This window comes from Oncorhynchus tshawytscha, linkage group LG25 (assembly GCF_018296145.1).
Source record: "Oncorhynchus tshawytscha isolate Ot180627B linkage group LG25, Otsh_v2.0, whole genome shotgun sequence".
NCBI classification, from domain to species: Eukaryota; Metazoa; Chordata; class Actinopteri; order Salmoniformes; family Salmonidae; genus Oncorhynchus; species Oncorhynchus tshawytscha.
In genome coordinates, this window is record NC_056453.1 from 35,164,817 (window position 1) to 35,181,326 (window position 16,510).

Here is a 16,510-nt window from a genome sequence, read left to right on the forward strand (position 1 = left end):
CCACACACACACACACACTCACACATAGACACACTTTCACAATCTTCACATACACTGCTACTACTCTGTTTATTATCTATCCTGATTGCCTAGTCACTTTTAACCCTACCTACATGTACATATTACCTCAATTACCTCAACTACCTTGTACCCCTGCACATTGACTCGGTACCGGTACTCCTTGTATATAGCCTCGTTATTGTATCGTGTTACTATTTTTTTCTTATTTGCAAATGTTTCTTACTTTTTAACTCTGCGTTGTTGGGAAAGGGCTCGTAAGTAAGCATTTCACTGTAAAGCCTACATCTGTTGTATTTTGTGACAAATACAATACACACCACTACTGTGGTTGTCTATACAGTAGTGTGGTTTCTAGCAGTTTCCAACATTTTTTTTGCGGTTTCTAGCACCTATGTGGCATGTTGATTTATTTGAGTTTTTTTTTACATGAATTTGGCTCTAGCATTTGAACAGTTTATGCTAAAAATATTATGACCTCATTCTTAAAAGCTACAACTCTCAGGAACTGTCTGATAACCCTAACCTTTCTGATAACCCTAACCCTTCTGTTTCCCTGTCTGATAACCCTAACCCTTCTGATAACCCTAACCCTTCTGTTTCCCTGTCTGATAACCCTAACTCTTCTGATAACCCTAACCCTTCTGTTTCCCTGTCTGATAACCCTAACCCTTCTGTTTCCCTGTCTAATGGGAGGGAAACAGGGACTCATTTATAACACACCTAATGACTGAAGGAAATTAATTCAATGCATACTTCCTTCACACTGGAATTTGGTATTTGTCACGTACGTGAGGGGAGACGGACCAAGGCGCAGCTGTTGAGTTCCACATATTTATTATAAAGTGAAACTTAGCAAGAACAAAACAAATAAATCAATAAACTAACAACGAAACGTGGTGCACAAAACACAAAATACTATCCCACAAACACAGGTGGGAACAATAACTACTTAAATATGATCCCCCTTTTAGAGACAACGATTACCAGCTGACTCTAATTGGGATTCATACAAATCACCAACATAGAAATAATAAACTAGAACCCCACATCGAAATAATAAACTAGAATACCCCCCATTCACGCCCAGTCATGCTTAGTTTTCAGATTTGTTTTATGTGACCTAATTACTTTAAAGAAGCTTTTAATAGTTGTTTAAATAAAAACAAATAATGGTGTCGTGTCTTTGGCTATGCTGGATTAAGTGATATGACATGCTATTCTATAAAATAATTTCTCCGTAATTAATATTACCTGATTGAGCTAATCATGTAAATGTAATTAACTAGAGAGTCGGGGCACCACGAAATAATATTTTTAGAGCTGTTATCTTCCAAATAAACTCTTAAAAACAATAGCAGTCAATATTAATCGTCATCTTAATTCAGTCTCATCTGAAAGTTGTAAATTCTTGGTTATCTGCACAAACCCTGGCTAACAAGTTGAATCAGCAATGCAAAATTGGGTTTCATTATTTATTTACTAAATACCTAACTAATAACACAGAATTAGACATACACATAATTAAATCATAACTTGATTACAAATGATGTCATAAAGGAAAACGTCCCTAGCGGGCAGAACAGATATGACAGGTGCTTACACAAAAGAAAAGGGCTGGGTTTGAGTGAAAAAGCGGGAAGACTGAGTAACAAAGGAAGAAGCTGTGCTATCGTAAATACAGAATCTTATGCATTCTAAATTACCGCCCATTTGGAAATGGAAAATGCAATAAATATTTACTCTGAGCTGCGCTTCGGTAGGTTGGTGGTAGATGGAAGGCCGAGTTGCCCAACCGAGTCCTTTGAAGAATGTCTCTGGTTGTCAATTGGATACATTGTAGTAACATCATTGTGTGGTAGACGGGATACTCTCTCTGTTCCTTCCTAACCTGCGTTTGCAGCTGCTGTTGCTAACCCAACGGCTAGGAGGTATCACTTCTGTAGTGAATAAGAGTTCAAAGTTCATACCATTCGCAACCAAAGCTCACGCTGATGTTGGCTTCGTTCTGTAGTTATTATCTGAACCATTCTGACATCGGACCGTCGTCCTCACATCCTCGGAACAGGAGGTTATATTTTCGTCAAGGCTTTATATAGTGGAGCGAGAAGGGTGTGTCTGAAAAGTTTTATAACACATGACTCTTCACAGGGGCGGGCCACTGATTGAGCAGAACCCTAACCTTATGAAAACCCAATTCTCACATTTTAGAAGCTAAAATCACATTTCATGCCATCACGAATAAGTTCATATTCAAACATTTAAATTGAACAACAATTCCATGTGAATCTGATAACTCTGATGTGTAGACTTTCCGCTGTAGAGTTTATGTCATCTTATCATTGATGAGAATGTCTCAGATGACAACCGAACTGACATCACATTCATTAAGTACCACCGCATATGTTCAATTGGTCGGATTACCAGAATATAGTTCATTTCCCCCCCACCTTCTGATGTTCCCAGAATCTCTATGTTAACCAAGGAGTTTGCAAATGTAACATCAGTAGGGTAGAGAGAGGAAAAAGGGGGGAAGAGGTATTTATGACTGTCATAAACCTACCCCCTGGCCAACGTCATGACAGTGGTGAGCGAGAGTTGCGCCTTTACCTTTTCAATGATGATAAAACATCTTGGTTGCACCTCGACTCACGTTGACTGAGCGTCCTCCACTTCTTTCCTGATTACTTTTAGCAACATTTAATATGAAGAAAAGTGCTTTATTGGTGTGTGTGCGTTGCTTTTTTATACAGTTCTCCCGAAGCATGTGGAAGTAATAATAACCCTTTTTTACATCTGGCCGCCGTAAGTATATAGTTGAATAGTCCAGTCAAACAGCATCAACCGTAAGGGATCTAACCAGGAAACGTACCAACGTTTTTTAATCAGTCTTATCTTGATTAGAGATTGATTATTTCTCTCACCGCTGCATGAAGAGGAGATATTTAACACAGGGCATGACTCCTTCTGGTCACTACACAACCATACATGCTAGATTAGGCTTGTTAACCCTGGAGTCCTTGCTCAGTTGCCAACCTGGAACCTCCTTAATACAATCATTGCGACGGCAACCTCGTTTAACCCTTCGCCTCTCCATAGCAACACTTCCCTTTCCAAGTCGTTGTTGTAAATGAGAATGTCTCCTCAATCAATCGATCTGTTCAAATGAAGCTAAAACATGGCAAAAAATCTCATGTGGCCCTTACTAATGGCTTTGGACAAAACTGAGACATGCTGAGAATGTCAGGATGTTACAAATGAAAGAAGTTTAGGCCAATTTAGTATGTATTCTTTGCCAATTGTCTTCTATATTAATACACATCATTGGCAGGATGTCTTCCTGGAAGCGTTATGCCTGATATAGCCATGCTATGTCTTCCTGGATGTCTTCCTGGAAGCGTTATGCCTGATATAGCCATGCCATTTCTAGAATGTTATGCAGAATAGGGGAGAGCCAGTGTTTTGTAAAGGACATCAACTGTATAATTAACCAATAAGGCACGAGGAGGTGTGAAATATGCAGTGGTGTAAAGTACTTAAGTAAAAATAATTTCAAGTATTTTGGGGTATCTGTACTTTATTTTACTATTTTATATTTTGGCCTACTTTTACTTCACTACATTCATAAAGAAAATAATGTACTTTTTACTCCATACATTTTCTCTGACACCCAAAAGTACGTATTGCATTTTGACAGGAAAATGTCCAATTCACACACTTATCCCTGGTCATCCCTACTGCCTCTGATCAGGCGGTCTCACTAAACACAAATGCTTCGATTGTGTTGGAGTGTGCCCCTGGCTATCCGTCAATTTAAAATAAACAAGAAAATGGTGCCGTCTGGTTTTACTTTTGATACTTAAGTATATTTAAAACCAAATACTTTTAGACTTTTACTCAAGTAGTGTATCACTGGGTGACTTTTTTACTTGAGTCATTTTAAGGTATCTTTACTTTTACACAAGTATGAGAATTTAGTACTTTTTTCACCACTGTGTATATGGCCAATATACCACGGCTAAGAACTGTTCTTATGTATGACGCAATAGCAGAGTCCCTGGATACAGCCCTTAGCCGTGGTATATTGTCCATATACCACAAACACCCGATGTGCCTTTTGGCTATTATAAACTGGTTACCAACGTAATTAGAACAGTAAAAAGAAACGTTTTGTCATACCCGTGGTATATATAATATACATTTTTACCTAGAGCTACGTGTACTGTAAAATTAGATATCATTAAATAAGAATAGCTTTGTGACTTTTTGTCAGAACAAGAGGAGCTTGTTATATTTGCATAGAGATGGTTGTCATTGACTTTTAGGTTCATCCTGAATGTTTACCGTTGGATGACTGTGGCTGCATCTTCATGATCCTAGACTGAATCTGGCTTGTGCACGGTAGTTACGAAGTTCCACATCTAAAATGAGATTCACGCCACGTGTTTTTATCACACATCAAGATGGTGAATTTGTTAGAGCTTGGGTGAGGAGACAAGTGTATTAAATGTTTGACTTTCTGGATTTTGAAGGCTGAATTCCTGCCTGGATCAGTCCGTTGTGGTTGTAGAGAAAATGTCAGATTCCTTCCCTCAAGGGTTATCATTTATCCTCTGAGAGAGAGACTATGGCCATGTGGCATTTTATTGATTTATTCTGCAGAAAAACACTTCAAATGGTTGGTATGTGTAACGTGTGTCAGCTAGATGGAATTGGAATTAACAAGTGGTATTGATCTAACGTTAAATAAATGTGTTAGTAGTTTGGTACAAGCCAGGGTTCTGATGCCTTAGCATTTAAAGAAATGCCCAATGCTCTTTTTGTGGTTCACTGTTTTTTGACCAGTTGCATACTGTACATTTCCGCTCACTCCCTCCTGAACAGGAGTACATGCTCCTTAGAATATATTGAAAGTAACTTGCTCCGAATTCTGCTGTGAATTCTCCTTGAACCAGAGCTAATGTTTAATCTCCCTAGTCTCGCCCTAGCCGCCCACAGCCATTTGGGCTTCCCTGTTTGAAACAGTCACCTACACATTAGCAGTGTGACAGTGTCTGTTGGCTTTTGTTGTATTGGGTAATGTAGGCATCGCAGGTGAAAGTCCTTTGCTATTGATGGGTAGAAAAATAATGAGAGAGTTTTACACACACTCACGACTGCACGGTGCTACCTGCTGAGTGGTGCAATCCAAACAAGACAAATTTATACAGGATCTCCTTTCATTGGCTTGACGAATGTGGTTGTCATGGCAACATACTCTCTCACTGTCTCCTCCTGCAGTGTGTACAGTTTTAACCCACTGGAAGATGTTTTCAAGAAATGAACAAAATCACAATGCATATTTAAATAACAAGGATCAGTGGGTATGCTATTTTCAGATTTTTTTTTTATAACAATACTGTTTTAGCGTTCTAAATGTAGAAGCATAGAGACAAAGGTTACACACTACAGCACAACATACACTTTTAGTTTCATGACGTTGTCAGTACCCTGTGCCCCTTGCTACCCGACTGTGGTTATGTGTCTGCATTACCTTCCTATGACTGGGGGTTTATAACCATCCAAATGACAAATGATTTAACGATAGAAAACTAAACAAACGTACAAAAATCCAAAACCAATAATCATCTTATCTAATTTAATAGCTATAAGCTATACCAGAGCCTGTTGATAGCATACAATAATCATATCCACTTGGCTACAATCCTTGCCGATGTGTTTGCCTCTTCTTGCTCCAGCTTTGAGGAATACTGTTCTCTGAAACATGAAAACAGGATCACCACACTGAGTATTGAAGACCAATCATTCATGTGATGTGCAACATCAAGTACTTTATCTAAGCAGGCATGATGAGGCCTTTTTTATGTCTCTGCTCCATCTAGCTGTTGGTCTCACTGCCTGTCCGGAGCCAGTGGTGCCTGCCAATGGCATCAAAACAGCAGACAGGTACATGGTCAATGAGGTGGTGTCATTCAGCTGTGAACCAGGATACATGCTGCAGGTGAGAGCTGTACTGTGTTCCCACTGCTGTGTCAACGTGCTGCTAAGCTTTATCCCCTAAGTCAATGTGTAAAGACATTGTGTGATGTGTCGCATGTCTAGTATGCAAAGTCAACTCAGCAAACTTTGATTTGTCTTTGAGTTCAGTGTGCTGAGAACCCCCTACCTTCACATTATAGAGAGAAACCCCCGACCTTCTCACATCTGAGAGAGAAACCCCTACCTTCTCACATCTGAGAGAGAAACCCCTACCTTCACATTATAGAGAGAAACCCCTACCTTCACATTATAGAGAGAAACCCCCTACCTTCACATTATAGAGAGAAACCCCCTACCTTTACATTATAGAGAGAAACATCCTACCTTTCTATTTTCCAGGGCCACTCTCATATATCCTGTATGCCAGGGACCGTGCGGCGCTGGAACTACCCTCCCCCTCTCTGCATTGGTAAGAACTTTTACTTGGAAGTGGTCACATTCAAGGCAATGGTTTACTGTTTCAGTGTTATTCATTGTCTGCAATATTTTTTCAACGTGTGCCACACATTATGTGCATTTTATTTTCCAGCAAAGTGCGGTGGAACAGCAGTTGACTTGGCCAATGTTATTTTAAGTCCTGGATTCCCTGGCAACTACCCTGGCAACATGGATTGTACATGGAGGATTCTTTTACCAGTTGGATATGGTGAGGAACCTGCTATGATAATGATAATGATAAGAAGCCATGGTTCATTTTAGTAATGCCAGAGATAATAGATTTATTTTTATATCATTTTTGTAATAATCTCCATTAGCTGTTGCAAAAGCAGCAGCTACTCTTCCTGGGCTCCACACAAAACATGGAACATTACATAATACCAAAACCATACCATACTTCCTAAATTATTTTGCTTACCCGACCTAGAATTCCTTACAATCAAATGCCGACCGTATTATCTTCCAAGAGAATTCTCTTCGATTATGGTCACAACCGTGTAACTGGAAACCAGAAGCTGCATTTATTGTAGCTGGGGATTTTAACAAAGCTAACCATACTGACCAATACAATTTGATTTAATTTGAATGCAGAACATTAATAGACAATATATTCAGGATTTACATCTCTCCCTGGAACTAACAAAATGTTGTTGTTGTTCTGTGACATCTTCCTTTTGGAAATGGATCCCCTTTAGTTATCCTCTTTCTCTATCTACATTTTGAGACATTTGCCGTCAGTTTAGCCATTTACAAGAGAGCTGTGGGTTGCAGCCCACATATTTGCGGTGCTTCACAGTTCAAATGACTCCAGAACAAAGTAAACACTCCAGATGTTAACAAGGTAATTGTGTGTGATTTATAAAGCTATTCAGGCTTTTGTCTGAGCACAAAGAATTCTCTCAACCTAACCCAAGAAAAATATTGTATACTGTATCCAAAAGCAATTTTCTGCCCTATCAAGCAAGAACTTCACAAGTAAGAACAAGAATGATCATTTTGTGCTGTGTGTGTACCAAAAATGCATTAGATTGTGTTGTTTACAGGGCCCAATATTTAAAAAATATATATATATTTTTAAAAAATACACAAGAGGCTTTGCAGACGCTGATGACAGCTTTTAGGACAGACAGAATGGGTAGGATAAAGCATTGTGAGAAAGAGGTACATGGCTGCATAACAACAAGATTATCGTTCAAAGGATTCTCCTAAGCATCACCAAGTGGCAAATGCTTTCTTCCAGCATCAGACCTTTGCTACACTTGGAATAACCGAACATAACATAACAGAAAAAAATAGATTGTATTGTATTCATTTCCCATTTCTGTGTCTCCCCTGGAAAAACATGAGCTGAACTCAGTATTAGATTGCTGAATAATTTCTACCATCAGAACATATTAGTGAGTTGAAGAGTTTTTCTCAACATGCAAACAAAAAAGGTTGGTACAGTAGGTTAAAAGCACATTAAATGAGCCAAAGTAATGTCTGCTAAATGCATTACATGATTACAACACATTTCACAACATCACTGTTAATAGTTAACACTTTAGGTAATCTATAGTGAACAGATCTGTCTAAACATACAGTAACTGGTACTGTAGAATCTGTCAAGAAGGAATCAATTATTATTATTTTTAAATTTCACGTTTATTTAACCAGGTAGGCCAGTTGAGAACAATTTCTCATTTACAACTGCGACCTGGCCAAGAAAAAGCAAAGCAGAGCGACACAAACAACACAGAGTTACACATGGAATAAACAGACACACAGTCAATAACACAATAGAAAGTCTATATACAGTGTGTGAAAATGAAGTAAGATTAGGGAGGTAAGGCAATAAATAGGCTATAGTGGCGAAATAATTACAATTTAGCAATTAAACACTGGAGTGATATATGTGCAGAAGATGAATGTGCAAGTAGAGATACTGGGGTGCAAAGGAGAAGAAAAAAATAATAATATGGGGATGAGGCAGGTGGGTGGGCTATTTACAAATGGGCTATGTACAGGTGCAATGCTCTGTAAGCTGCTCTGACAGCTGATGCTTAAAGTTAGTGAGGGAGATATGAGTCTCCAGCTTGAGTGATTTTTGCAATTCGTTCCAGTCGTTGGCAGCAGAGAACTGGAAGGAAAGGCGGCCAATGGAGAATTTGGCTTTGGGGGGTGACCAGTGAAATATACCTGCTGGAGCACGTGCTGCTATGGTGACCAGTGAGCTGAGATAAGGCGGGGCTTTACCTAGCAAAGACTTATAGATGACCTGGAGCCAGTGGGTTTGGCGACAAAAATATGAAGCGAGGGCCAACCAATGAAAGCATACAGGTCGCAGTGGTGGGTAGTGGATGGGGTTTTGGTGACAAAATGGATGGCACTGTGATAGACTGCATCCAATTTGCTGAGTAGAGTGTTGGAGGCTATTCTGTGAATGAAATCGAAGTCAAGGATCGGTAGGATAGTCAGTTTTACGAGGGTATGTTTGGCAGCATGAGTGAATGATGCTTTGTTGCGAAATAGGAAGCCGATTCTAGATTTAATTTTGGATTGGAGATGCTTGATGTAAGTCTGAAAGGAGAGTTTACAGACTAGAAGGGCGGGCAGGTGCCGGCAGCGATCAGTTGAGGAGCATGCATTTAGTTTTACTTGTATTTAAGAGCAGTTGGAGGCCACGGAAGGAGAGTTGTATGGCATTGAAGCTCATCTGGAGGTTTGTTAACACAGTGTCCAAAGAAGGGCCAGAAGTATACAGAATGATGCGAGAATTGCACCCCCATAGAGACTGCCAGAGGTCCGAACAACAGGCCCTCCGATTTGACACGCAGAACTCTGTCTGAGAAGTAGTTGGTGATCCAGGCGAGGCAGTCATTTGAGAAACCAAGGCTGTTGAGTCTGCCGATAAGAATGTGGTGGTTGACAGAGTCGAAAGCCTTGGCCAGGTCGATGAATACGGCTGCACAGTATTGTCTTTTATCGGTGGTGGTTATGATATTGTTTAGGACCTTGAGCGTGGCTGAGGTGCACCCAGGACCAGCTCGGGAAACCAGATTGCATAGCAGAGAAGGTACGTTGGGCATCGAAATCATCGGTGATCTGTTTGTTAACTTGGCTTTCGAAGACTTTAGAAAGGCAGGGTAGGATAGATATATGTCTGTAACAGTTTGGGTCTAGGGTTTCTCTTCCTTTGAAGAGGGGGATGACTGCGGCAGCTTTCCAATCTTTAGGGATCTCAGACGATACGAAAGAGAGGTTGAACAGGTTAGTAATAAGGGTTGCAACAATTGCGGCGGATCATTTTAGAAAGAGAGGATCCAGATTTTCTAGCCCAGCTGATTTGTAGGGGTCCAGATTTTGCAGCTCTTTCAGAACATCAGCTATCTGGATTTGGGTGAAGGGGAAATGGGGGAGGCTTCGGCAAGTTGCTGTGGGGGGTGCATAGCTGTTGACCGGGGTAGAGGTAGCCAGGTGGAAAGCATGGCCAGCTGTAGAAAAATGCTTATTGAAATTCTCGATTATCGTAGTTTTATTGGTGGTGACAGTGTTTCCTAGCCTCAGTGGGCAGCTGGGAGGAGGTGCTCTTATTCTCCTTTTAGGAATTTATGCTACAGGATGCACATTTCTGTTAGGAAAGCAAAGGCTAGCTTTTTCAAACTGCCTGTATATGTTGGTTCCTAACTTCCCTGAAAAGTTTAATATCGTGGGGATTATTCAATGCTAATGCAGTACGCCACAGGATGTTTTTGTGCTGGTCAAGGGCAGTCAGGTCTGGAGTGAACCAAGGGCTATATCAGTTCTTAGTTCTACATTGTTTTAATGGGGCATGCTTATTCAAGATGGTGAGGATGTCACTTTTAAAGAATAACCAGGCATCCTCTACTGACGGAATGAGGTCAATATCCTTCCAGGATACCTGGGCCAGTTCAATTAGAAAGGCCTGCTCGCTGAAGTGTTTTAGGGAGCATTTGACAGTGATGAGGGGTAGTCGTTTGACTGCAGACCCATTACGGATGCAGGCAATGAGGCAGTGATCGCTGAGATCCTGGTTGAAGACAGCAGAGGTTTATTTAGAGGGCAGGTTTGTCAGGATGATATCTATGAGGGTGCCCGTGTTTACAGATTTAGGGTTGTACCTGGTAGGTTCCATGATAATTTGTGTGAGATTGAGGGCATCTATCTTAGATTGTAGGATGGCCGGGGTGTTAAGCATATCCCAGTTTAGGTCACCTAACAGTATGCACTCTGAAGATAAATGGGGGGCGATTAATTCACATATGGTGTCCAGGGCACAGCTGGGGGCTGAGGGAGATCTATAACAAGCGGCAACAGTGAGAGACATATTTCTGGAAAGGTGGACTTTTAAAAGTAGAAGCTCAAACTGTTTGGGTAGTTCGAGCACAAAAATGGGATGTGTGGGCAAACGAGCAGCAGTATTTCCAGTGTTTGGATTTTTCATCACTGGTTATTTGGACAAATCACGATTCATGATTTCACAAAATCACGATCAGGTGTTAGCATCTTTTGAATTTCAGTAGGGGAGGGGACATTTGACCCATAGACTTGCCCGTAACTTTCAAAGACAGTGGGAATGTTTTGATGCATGTTTTGGTTGTGAAATAAACATAGTCCATCAACCAAAGCCTTTGTCCATACAGTGTCTTTCATATAACATTTCTATGTTTTACAGGGGCTCATATTCAGTTCTTCAACTTCTCCTCTGAAGACAACCATGATTTTTTAGAGGTGCGAAATGGGCCGCAGCACAGCAGCTCTCTGATTGGACAGTTTAGCGGAAGTCAGCTGCCGCCCAACCTGCTGAGTACAACACATGAGACCGTGATTCACTTCTACAGTGACCACTCTGAAAACAGGCAGGGATTCAAACTAGCCTACCAAGGTGAGGTGTACTTCATTTTCATCCACCATGTCTAGCATGGTTTCCCCTCACCTAAAAGAGCTTGGTTTGTATTGGTTTCAATTGACAATTTGTTGGCGCTAGGCTTGGATGTTGTTTTGGGGCATTTGTGTCAAATCTGTGAAAGAATCTATGGGAATGTCTGATGTGAAATCCTTATTGATACTGTTTTTATCTGTCATCTGTTGATATGGTTTAGCTTTCTTTTTAGGATGATTCAAGGTTAAATGCAAAATAGATGGTATGTCAGCTTCAAGGACTTAAGTACCTGTCAGTTAAATTATCTGAGAATCTGCCCTCTCCGGATCATTGAGAGGTTACTCTGTTATGTTGCTTCTCCCGCCTGGACAAAGCATTCAGAATCAATGGAGAGCGGCATTTAGATGTTGAGTGCACTTTGATGTTATGGGGCTATTTTGCTTCCACTGGTCCTGGGGTTCTTGTTACGGTCAATGGCAACTGTAGCTGTTGAGTGCATGGCTTCCACTTTTCAAGAGATAACCCTGTGTGTCATCTTCTTCCACATATAGGCCAGAGGGTTCATATCCTGGCTTTTCCTCTTCTCCTCTTACCAAAAAAAACACCACATCTCATTTAACAATTGCTCTCTCATTGTACGCAAAAAGAATGTGAACTTGATCGTCAATTTCCAGCACTGTCAAGCTTCAATAGATTTTTGGAGTAACGTTGCTGTATTTTTTAGGTTGAAACAGAAAAGTTTATTGGTTTCCTGGCATCCATTCTTTGTTGTTGGCATTATGCTTGAAATAGACATGTCATAGTGACATTTCGTGAAAATGTGTCTGACAGGTGTCATGTGTGTTCCAGTACTGTCTCAAAAGGTTAAGTGGGATGGGTCACCTGTGGGCTGTTGACGACAGTCCACATAATTTGTTTGAACATTTCTTGTTGAAATATGTTTTATTTTGTTGTGATGTATGTGCATTCCTGTTATAAGAAATGTATTTTTATTGCATAAGCTTGTAACCACAGTTTTTTTTCTGACTTTCTCTCTTGCGTTTTAGCATATGAATTGCAGAATTGCCAAGACCCTACTCCATTCCCTAACGGATATATTATTAATAATGACTACAATGCTGGCCAGTCAATAACTTTTGAGTGCTTTCCTGGATACGTTCTGATTGGACATCCTGTGCTCACATGCCAACATGGAATCAACAGAAAATGGAATCATCCCTTTCCCCATTGTGAGGGTGAGCATGGGTTAATATTATACATAACATATATTTTACCAAAAGCATCAATGGCTTCTTTGCTTCATTTATCAAACTATTTTAGAATGTGTATTTGTTAGGACATTTTTATCAGCCCTATACTAGATGTTATTATAGAACCCTCGTAATACTGTTGTGAAGTTCTGTTATACTGTATGAAAAAAGGCAGCATTTCCCAAAACTGCCTCTCATATTACTGCCTTTGAAAACTGCTCCAGTTGAGACCCACACTACTGGGACATGTGCTAAATTTCTTCTGCAGTGAGCAGTGTACGAGCTGGCAAAGGCTTACTCAATCAATACCTGCAAAGATTTGTTAGAGCTGTCCCTCATTCAACGACACCTTTCAGCGTCATGGTATTGTGTTTTGGAGGTGTATTTGGTAAATTGGGTTCTTGTTGAAGTTATCACTGCATCCCTTTTGGGTTCAAAGTTGTGCAGGATTTACTAATCCTAGATACCAGTGAAAGAGACACTTACCATGATAGTATAACACAGTATGGGGTTTGCACTGTTGTCAAAACTGCTCTTGTGATTGTTGCTCATAATATTTAATCTACAAGTAATACAGTGTACAGATATTTGAAATGAAGGTTCAATTGGTGAAGAAATGTTCTTAAGATGTTAGCAGACAAATAACTCCGATCTACTTAACATCAATTTCTACTATATGCTCTACGTTTATTCAGAGCAACTTACAGTACTGAGTGGTACATTTAATACTTTTTCCCCCTGTTCTGGTCCCCCGTGGGAATCGAACCCACAACCCTGGCGTTTCATGCGCCACACTCTACCAACTGAGCTACATGGGACATACCCTCTGTGATGATACCACTCTGTCTTGTCTTCTACTGCAGCTCCATGTGGCTACAATATGACAGCTCAGAATGGTACCATATTCTCACCCCAGTACCCAAATGAGTACCCTAACTCACAGGACTGCACCTGGCTTATCACCGTGCCACATGGACATGGTATTTACATCAACTTCACCCTGCTTCAGACGGAGCCTGTCACAGATTACATTGCTGTATGGTAAGGGATTAATGGTTTCTCACAAGCCCCATCAGTTCATAATTGGCTGATATGTCTTTTACTGTGAATAACTACCATGTACTTCAGAGCACAGGACGAGCAGTTTGACGTTTATTGGAATGAGTCTTGTCCTGAAGGCAGAGCTGAGCGATGTCTGCTAGATGGGGCAGTCAAAATTGTCTGTATTGTAAAAATTCAAGAAAAATAGCTTTTTGGTCTTAATTTAAGGTTAGGGTTAACACTCAGTGTGGTTAAGGTTAGGGTCAAGGTTAGGTTTAGGTTTAAAAATCCGATTTTATTTTAGTGACCACCCACTGGGCACAGACGTCAGTTCAACGTCTAGTTTTGTTTTATATTTAGTTGAATTGTCATTGAACATGAATTCAATGTGCAAATCCAATTAGTTTTCCACATTGATTCATCGTCATCAAATAATTTGGGGGGGTTGAGATGATGTAGAAAGAATGTTGATTCAGCCCGTTTTTGCCCAGTGGGCACACTGCGGAGCTGCCTCCAGAACAAAATTCATGACGAAAACGCTAACCTGCACAGGAAAACCCAGAGTTATACTGTAAATACAGCAAGATAGGAAACAAATCAACATAGTGCCTTTTTATTCCTTTTACTAGTGAATATGTCACAATATAATAAGTGCATGCCATGGTTTAATCTGCAGCACCCGAGAGTGGATTAAAACTATGTATTTCAATGGGTAAAATACACACTTTCTGCCACAATACAGCCCTCTGTGAGTTACATGGATAATTCATCTTCAGAAGCCATTAAAGGAGGCCAGTAGTCTGTAAAGTCATCATTTTTTGCTGTTTTCATTCAACACTGTCTGTAATGTAATGGTTTTTATATGAACGTCAGCACAAATCTTGCTATAGATTTGAGAGCAAATCAATTCAACCATGCCACACTGAATTTCTGGACATTATTACAATGTTTAATGTGTGTGTTATAAATGTAATGCTCTTTCAATGTCTTCTGGCCTCTTCCAGGGATGGCCCTGAGCAGAGCTACCCACAGCTTGGGATTTTCAGTGGTAATACAGCACTAGAGTCAGCCTACAGTTCTTTCAATCAGGTCCTTATCAAGTTTCACAGTGACTTCTCCACAAGTGGATTCTTTGTCCTCAATTTCCATGGTCAGTTTCTCTTCCAAAAAAAAAAAAATGTTGTAGCTATAATGCATACTGTTACTGCTAAAGCTTGCTGATTCCCTGTTTGGAAAATATTTCAGAAATAAAGTGATCTCATGTTTTTACCCTGTGACCGGGTGAATGTGGTCAATTGTCCTCTAACAGATTGTATTTATTTGTACAGTGGAAGTCAGAAGTTTACATACACTTAGGTTGGAGTCATTAAAACTCTCCACAAATGTCTTGTAAACAAACTATAGTTTTGGCAAGTCGGTTAGGACATCTACTTTGTGCATGACACAAGTACATTTTCCAACAATTGTTTACAGACAGATTATTTCACTTATAATTCACCACATCACAATTCCAGTGGGTCAGAAGTTTCCATACACTAAGTTGACTGTGCCTTTCAAAAGAAATCAGCCAAGACCTCCACAATTGTAGACCTCCACAAGTCTGGTTCATCCTTGGAATTTCCAAATGCTTGAATGCACCACTTGCATTCGTACAAACAATAGTATGCAAGTATAAACACCATGGGACCACACAGCCTTCATACCGCTCAGGAAGGAGACGTGTTCTGTCTCCTAGAGATGAACGTACTTTGGTGCAAAAAGTGCAAATCAATCCCAGAACAACACTAGGACTTGTGAAGATGCTGGAGGAAACAGGCACAAAAATATCTATATCCACAGTAAAACAAGTCCTATATCGACATAACCTGAAAGGCAAGGACAAAGCCACTGCTCCAAAACCGCCATAAAAAAGCCAGACTACGGCTTGCAACTGCACATGGGGACAAAGATCGTACTTTTTGGAGAAATGTCCTCTGGTCTGATGAAACAAAAATAGAACTGTTTGGCCATAATGACCATCATTTGGAGGAAAAAGGGGGAGGCTTGCAAGCCGAAGAAAACCATCCCAACCATGAAGCACGGAGGTGGCAGCATCACATTGTGGGGGTGCTTTGCTGCAGGAGGGACCAGTGCACTTCACAAAATAGATGGCATCATGAGGAAGGGAAATGATGTGGACATATTGAAGCAACATCTCAAGACATCAGTCAGGAAGTTAAAGCTTGGTCTCAAGTGGGCCTTTCAAATGGACAATGACCCCAAGCATACTTCCACAGTTGTGGCAAAATGGCTTAAGTACAACAAAGTCAAGGTATTGGAGTGGCCATCACAAAGCCTGACCTCAACCCTACAGAAATTTGTGGGCAGCAAGGCGAGCAAGGAGGCCTACAAACATGACTCAGTTACACCAGCTCTGTCAGGGGGAATGGGCCAAAATTCACCCAACTTATTGTGGGAAGCTTGTGGAAGGCTACCTGAAACATTTGACCCAAGTTAAACTATTTAAAGGCAATGACACCGAATACTAATTGAGTCTATGTACATTTTTGATCAACTGGGAATGTGATGAAAGAAATAAAAGCTGAAATAAATCATTCTCTCTACTATTATTCTGACATTTCACATTCTTAAAATAAAGTGGTGATCCTAACTGACCTAAGACAGGGGATTTTTACTAGGATTACATATCAGGAATTGTGAAAAACTGAGTTTAAATGTATTTAGCTAAGGTGTATGTAAACTTCCGACTTCAACTGTATTTGCCCATCCCTTTATCTTGTGTGATTTCTTTGTTTTTTATGTTTGTCAGATAGATGAAGTGATAGAATACGTATCCATAAGT

The 16,510-nt window shown here is 40.3% G+C and overlaps 1 protein-coding gene and 1 non-coding gene across 2 annotated transcripts in view; one reads left to right on the plus strand and one right to left on the minus strand.

Annotated features, from left to right (window-relative positions):
* LOC112223927 (CUB and sushi domain-containing protein 1) overlaps positions 1-16,510 on the plus strand; it is a 236,962-nt gene that overhangs the window by 183,823 nt on the left and 36,629 nt on the right. Inside the window, exons 36-42 of the mRNA XM_042305838.1 lie at positions 5,901-6,019; positions 6,397-6,466; positions 6,587-6,703; positions 11,171-11,380; positions 12,424-12,612; positions 13,491-13,668; positions 14,673-14,818. Of these exons, the coding sequence (XP_042161772.1) occupies positions 5,901-6,019; positions 6,397-6,466; positions 6,587-6,703; positions 11,171-11,380; positions 12,424-12,612; positions 13,491-13,668; positions 14,673-14,818 (1,029 nt within the window). The remainder of the gene's footprint in view (positions 1-5,900; positions 6,020-6,396; positions 6,467-6,586; positions 6,704-11,170; positions 11,381-12,423; positions 12,613-13,490; positions 13,669-14,672; positions 14,819-16,510) is intronic.
* On the minus strand, positions 13,373-13,446 carry trnas-uga. The gene has a single exon. It is a non-coding gene; the product is annotated as a tRNA-Ser (tRNA).